This window comes from Geospiza fortis, unplaced genomic scaffold, assembly GCF_000277835.1.
Source record: "Geospiza fortis unplaced genomic scaffold, GeoFor_1.0 scaffold403, whole genome shotgun sequence".
Classification (NCBI taxonomy): Eukaryota; Metazoa; Chordata; class Aves; order Passeriformes; family Thraupidae; genus Geospiza; species Geospiza fortis.
Genome location: NW_005054336.1, coordinates 3,750,288 through 3,757,385, shown reverse-complemented (window position 1 = coordinate 3,757,385; position 7,098 = coordinate 3,750,288). Strand labels below are relative to the sequence as shown.

General features: G+C 37.9%; 1 protein-coding gene across 1 annotated transcript; it reads right to left on the bottom strand.

Annotated features, from left to right (window-relative positions):
* Positions 1-503: 503 nt before the first annotated feature.
* Positions 504-6,881, bottom strand: LOC102033497 (cytochrome c-type heme lyase). Its single transcript, XM_005422088.2, has 6 exons — positions 6,730-6,881; positions 5,883-6,031; positions 5,133-5,281; positions 3,902-4,021; positions 3,285-3,371; positions 504-2,863 (listed from the first exon to the last, which is right to left on the bottom strand). Exons 1-6 carry the CDS (start codon positions 6,842-6,844, stop codon positions 2,665-2,667), a joined length of 819 nt encoding a protein of 272 aa, XP_005422145.1. The 5' UTR covers positions 6,845-6,881; the 3' UTR covers positions 504-2,664.
* Between the last annotated feature and the right edge of the window lie 217 nt (positions 6,882-7,098).

The window sequence follows — 7,098 nt, the reverse complement described above, 5'->3', positions numbered from 1 at the left end:
TTCTTCACTTTCTTGGGCTCCATGAACTCTCCATACCTTCCTATACTTACAAAGAAAGGATATAAATGTATTTATTTATGCATATATATAAATTTCTTTTAATATAGCCTGAACAATAGTTTTTTTTAGTTAAAACATCCTTCCTAAGGATTAAAAAACACCCAATTTAAATCACCATTTTTCAAATTTACATTGGAATTACAGTTTTAATTCTAACATCTATGCATCGTGCATCACGAAACCTAAGCTTAAAGAAGAAAACTCTATTTACTTCCTTAAGTCTTACTGCTTGTAGAAATTAACTATTTTCATTTAGTCTTCTAGGAAGTTTTTTTTGTGACAATAGTTAAGTTGTAGTAATATACAATAATACACAGTAACAATATCAAATATATACTCTATAGCAAGATTTTAGTTGTAACAGACTAGAATCTCATATGACACATGTAAAAGCCCCTTTTAATAATTCTTACAGCTAAAAGCATGATCACCAAATACCAAAGTTAAGAAAAGTATATTTATTTGATTTTCCCTTTAATTTGATGACAAAGTAGTACATTCCATTAACAGTAGCACAGAAAAGAACAATTTTGAATCTGTGGTAGATGAAAGGTAACAGGAGATAGTAAACACATGAAAGGGCTTGTGACAGTTTCCCCAGATTTAGCAGCGATTACAATTTCCACGCTCTCAACATCACACTGCTGAAATCAACAAAGCAAACTCGTGCTTTTGAAGCTTCTGAAGTACTCCCTACAGTGGTTTAGCCTTTCCATATTTAGTTATGAGAAATACAGAATGCTCAGTGTAGCAAGTTGCCAAATACATAAACCAACAACTACCAAAATAATCCCATAGGAAAACAACCCACCACCCCAAAAAGAGTACTCCTCAATCTTTACTGTTAGAACAGAGCAGTTCCTTCGTGAGTCAGTTCCTTCATTTGCTTCATACAAACTCTCTTTTCATTTATCTCATCCATATATTGCCTATTTAGATGGAAATTTTTTTTTCAGTTTATCATATATATATCTCACTGAAAAGCTGAAAAAGGAATGAGCAAAGTGCATATGGGTAAGAGCATGGTTTTCCTCTTAGGATTCTGGATATTTATTCCTACCATGCACAACAGTTGTCTCTGAAGTGGGAACTAGTTGTGATCATTAAAATTCCAAAGTAGGAAAGCTTCATTGACTAATTTTTCCCTAAATGGGAAGTAACTTTCCTGAAACATTAAGAGAGGATTCTTATCAAAAGAAAAAAGGAAGGGAAGGGAAAGGGGAAGGGGAAATGGAAAGGGAAAAGGAAAGGGAAAGGGGAAGGGAAAGGGAAAGTTCCAATGTCAGTTAAACACAGGCCACTTTCAGAAAATGAAATGTACAGCTATTTTACTGTTAAGGTTGGGGAGTTTCAAGAAGGCAGCTTCCCTGATTTGAGAAGCTACGTGCTATTCTCTTACTCCTTTCCATTCCCAAGTGTTTTGCACAGCACCTGAGACTTACTGAGTCGTGCAAACTTAAAGCTATTACAATGGAAGACTTTAAAAAGTTAGTTTCCCTTACTAAGCACAGACAATAATCAAATCTTTATGCCACGCATCACCCTTAGAAAACACTCCAATCAACCTCCTCCCCTGGCACTTCTGATACCCTTTTAGCCCAGTTATGTACACACCTGTAATACACCTCACTATACTCACGTGTGTGGCTGTGTAGCCACACCCCCTTGTGCAATTCCTTATTATATAAAAAACCATGCTGTAATAAATATCATTAATGCAGCCAGGATGCCAAATGCAGATGCACTGCAGGTTATTTAAATAAGGCTTAGCTCTGTCCTGAATTCATTACATGACACACATTACGGACATGAAAATACTGTAATAATGTATTTTCTCATGTCAGAAAACCAACTTTTAAATATTCAAATAAATAGCCATTAAATATCAATTTTGTCCTTTTAGAAATGCTGTTTTAAAAGTGATACTCATTTCCTGCTTCTAACAGTGTTCTTCGGTTCAAAGAAAAATTGCAGAGTAAGGCATGAGTATATTCTCCTTTTCTACATAACAGATCTTTAAAATATTCATACCACACTACACCTTCTTTAACTGATTAACTGAAGTTTTCTGAGGAAGTATGTATTTGAATAGGTAAAACGTCTATGTGAAAACAAATACATGGTTTTATTATGTAAACAAAACATGTAATTTGAAAGAGTCCACATCTTTTAACCTTTATTCATCATGGAGGTATCCAAAGACTTTATGTGAAATAGCTGATGAAATTTCCAGTTTTCAATACTCAAGTAATACTCAAAACTCCAGTCAGAATCAGAATTGCAATGTATTTAGAGCAGGACTGAAGTCATGAAATGAAAAGAGCTCACGCAGAATCTGAGATGAAGTAAGAAAGGCTTCCCAGTTCTTAAGAAAATTAAGATACATGTTTTTGCCACTGTAACTTTATTATTCCATTTGAAACACCACAAAGCATTGGTGTACTTCAGGAGAGACTTCCCTGTCCTCCCTTCCCACCCCCAAAGAAGAGTGGTGATGATGAAAGCAATGACAGCTGCAGCGAACCTCTATCTCAAGTCCTGATATTGACATGTCCATTGTCTAGGAGCAAAGTGGTTATTTTCGAGTACACACCACAGGAGCAGTTAGGAAGTCCAGCGCCACCAGGCCACCTTGACTCTGTCCCAGACGGCCGAGAGCGAGTCCAGCGCGGGGCGCACGTCCAGGATGGTGAACTGGTAGTTCTCATCCACCGCCCCGCCGTCGTAGTAATCGATAACGTAGCGCACCTCCTTCCCACAGCGGTCAACGATCCAGTCGTGCCTGTCAAAGGGCAGCTCGTACCTGGAGAGGACAGGGAACACCCCGTGGAGACATTTAATGGGTATTATGAACCTGGGAGAGGGAGTCCCATTCAAGATTTGTTTGTCCATAAGATCCCATTAGTACTTCTATCTTCTGGCAATTCTAACTTGCAATACCAGTTCTGAAACATCTTTCAATTAATTCCACACCATGTTTTCAGACACGTTTCTCCAGCCTCCCTTTTTGACAAGTGCTAAGACGCGGCTATGCAGTAACCACTGTAACAGTACCTACAAACCCCACAGGACTATTTCAATGTTCACCCCACCATGTGGGCTCTAAAGAGGCTGTCAAGTGCGAAAAGCAGGTGGGGAGCCGAGAAACATTCAAAAAAAGTCAAAAATAGTAAAAAAAAGACTATGGGAGGCTGGATATCTTTTTTCTGAAAAGACCTACATACCCCATCCATGAACGTATTCTGGCTCTTGGCGAGTACTCCTTCGCTTTGCCTCCAAACCGCATCAGCGATGGCCCACATGGACATTCCCTGTGCACACAATTTAAAAGGAAAAGAGTTTTCACCTGTTAACAGAGTCTTATTTTCAGTGATTAAACCACTATGGTAATTTGTTTTAATAACAGAGAAACTGAGCAGAAGAAAGCAACAGTAAAAAATTAATTACAAGTGATATAACCCAATGTTTTTTTCCCTTTTTTTAAAGCTTTGGAAAGCCACTCAGTTTCTGTCAGCACTTACTGCTGGTATGATATAGTATCCCTGATCTGCTCCAAACCATTGTTCTAATTTGTAAACAAAGCAGTTCTCTGCAAATCTAATCCACAGATTTAATATTAAAGAATAGAAAACCATAATCCAAACTACTGTGTAAAAACGATTGAGGAATTTCAGAGAAAAAATTATAATATCAAATGGTTAACTAGTCTGTGTCTTGTAGGAACAGGGACTATGCTGATCTAAAAAGTGACAGTCTTGTCACCAGTCATGCTAATCTAAGTTTACAACTCATATCTTTGTCATAGCAAATATTCCATATGCAACATTTCACAGGTACGTACGTAGCATGTAGAGCTTCCCACTTCAAAATCTCCTTCCAAGCTTGCTCATTATTTTGATTATGAATCTTAATAATGTTGGTCATGTCTTCACTTGTTATGTCATCATCTTTCCACCTCCACCTAAAAAATAAGAACTTGAAAATAGTTTATAAACATTACAGCATAACTACCTCCCTAGCTTTATCTGATAAACTTTTGAATGAAGATTTAAGGCTGTATGCAAGACACAAGACAAGTATGCAAACTTCTAGCTCATCTGCTTAAGCATCTTGAGAACCACTTCATTTTCTGTGCACAAGTGTGGTTATCCAACTTATCATCACAGAGATCTACAAATTCTACAGAGCTAAATTAACAGCTTATCTGGATCAGAAAGTTATCAGAGTGTGCAAACATCACCACATCCACAGTATTCATAAAAAATGCTTAGGAAAAATCCCACTTGCATTCCTAATGCACTGAAGTCCTGTATTCAATACATTTTGCAAACACTTAGAAATACTTTCCATCTCTCTTGACACTGCATTTTGACTGCATGTGTATGCTTCCTTTTCAACTGGCATAACATTAACACATTTCAGTGTTTACAGGAGCCAAACTTGTATGTTCCATACAGGCTGCTTATGTCATATTGAGTTCCAAACCATATCGACATGTAGGAAAAAGAATTACTATTGCTCCAAAAGTAAACTACCTGTAAACTTCACCTGTTAGAGAATGACAAATCATTACAAAAGAACACAGAAACATCAGCACAGGAGGATTTTTAGTCTTGCCTACACTAAATTTTTGTAAATACCAAAAATATCTACTTGCAAATTTTCCCAGTTTTAGCAACTCTGCAGTTAGATGTTCTCACATAGAATTTCTACTGTCATTTCACAGCATTAGCATGAAACCAACTGGCAATCATGCAGCTGGCAGGACTGCAATCATGCAAACTTGGTCTACACCTGTACATGGACTTCTAAGAAAATCTTCTGAGCCACTAGCAGTTGCTTGACATTTTTTACCATCTTCCTAATCACCAGAAGACACATGGCTTTTGAGCCCAACTCACCCTTTAAAATATAAAGATGTTTATAAGATAGTACTTTTTTTTAAAGACCTACTTTATTATTTACTGGTTAAAATCCACAAACTCTCAAAAAAAAAAAAGAATAATAACTAATGATACTAGTTCATTAATTCCAGGCTCACAGACACATCTGATAATTCACAGTGTATTTACCCTTTTCTTAGCATAGCATTCCAGAACATTTGCTCTGAAGGATAGACCCATTTCTTGTCAGAATGTGCTCTAGGAATGGAAGATTCTTCTCTAACAGTTGACAATGGAAATGGCTGACCTGGAGATGGCTGCTGATTGGGAGGAGGCATCTAGAGAACAAGGAGAACCAACAACAAACTACAGTATTAGCATTTTGGTAAGTTACAGTGTTTGAGAAAAATCAAAGCATGATCAATCAACTCCTGCAAAGATCAAGAAGTTTAGCCTTTACTTAATTCCACCAAAATTATCTTTTTTTGCAGTAGAATTCTTTGCAAAAGTTTGCCATCAGGACTACAGGAAAGCTTTCTGCCTAAACTTCAATTTTCAAAAGAGCAATGCTTTTTGTCAATCAGAGGAAATCTTAGAGATGCTAATCAGAACTCAACCATACTGCTATTATACAGAAACTAAGATCCAACAATGTATCATGAAAAACATTTATGTAACTAGTAAGTAGAGAGCACAAGATATTTAAAAACAGAAAAACCACCAGAGACCAATTTAAATTTTAATACAATGTTAAAGAAGATGTGACTTGTTTTTAAATAAGAAAATGCACAAAAAAGAGAAAAAGCAGTCTTAAAAATAAAACAAATAATGTTATTTCCCAGAGTTTCCAGCTTACATAGTAACATTATTTACAATTTTGGGTATAATACTTCAGAAGAAAGAAGATTAAAAAAAGCATGTGAAGTAAGCAAAAGTTACCATATTGCTGGGATCTATGTCATCATTCATTTGAGCTGCACCAGACTTCACAGGACATGCTACGAACTCATAAGCTCTTTCTTGATGTGCAGGAACATCATCTGTGTTCTCAGTTTTATGATCAGCAGTCTTCATGTGCATTGGACAACCTTAAACACAACAGTAGCATACGTTTTGTTACAAGATGAAACCTCTAATACATGAAATGGAAAAGTTCATTGAAGGCTCATGTAAATGCAGATGTGTGTTTCACTATTTCTTCTGAGCTTTTCAACAGTTTTGACTGCTCTCTTTCCTGCATTTCAGGACCCAAAATCATTATAAGATCTGAGTTTCCTGTGTAGTCTCTGAATGTTCATTTCCTACTCCCTATCCTGGCCCCAATATTGAACTGTTTGTACTTAAGCTGACCCAGTGCATTGACTGAGTCAACAGAAGAGCTGATGTCCTTCTGCAGGCATCCATCTCATTCCACCGTTCTGCAACCCTTTTCCAGACACACGGTCTTTAGTGATAACCAATCAACCCACCACCATCTCTGCAGGGCTCCCTGACCCTCTGGGGCTGTACCACACCATGGAACAGATTTGTAGGGCCCCTGGGAAACAGGACAACTGCAAGTGACCCACTGCTTCTACAGTAAGCCCCTCCTGTCTCTACAAACAAAGCAGCCTGCACAGTGTTCTGATGAACAAGTGACTTCTCCCAAGGAAAATTTACTTGAGAATGACTTTTGTTGAACAAAAACCTCGAGTTTATTTGAAGAATTTCTCCCTCCCCCCCGCCAAGACTTTTCAGTCTTGTTTCCATGTAGAGTTTAGCTCATTTAGGTGTCACGAATGATTACCGCTCATTTTTTTTTGATGCATGGGACATTCTGAAGGTGGAGATGCCGTCTGGTATTGCCTGGATGCATTTGGCGGCTGCTCTGTGGCAGCCGGGGAGGAGGCGGACAAACCCATGGCCTCTGCACACCGAGCCTCTTAAGATCAAATTTCTAAACAGAAAGAAAGCAAACACTCGTAACACAAAACTACACTGGCTATTTATTAAGGTGAACGACAAGTGCAGGCGCAGTGTTACACAACAAATTAAAAAATTAACTGAAAAATCGATTTTAGTAACAAGCTTCCAGCCCAAACAAAGCCCAAGCCCCTAGCGGGGCTGCCCTGAGCTTCTGCCCAGCTCCTCACGGTCCCGTCGGGGTAGTGCCCGC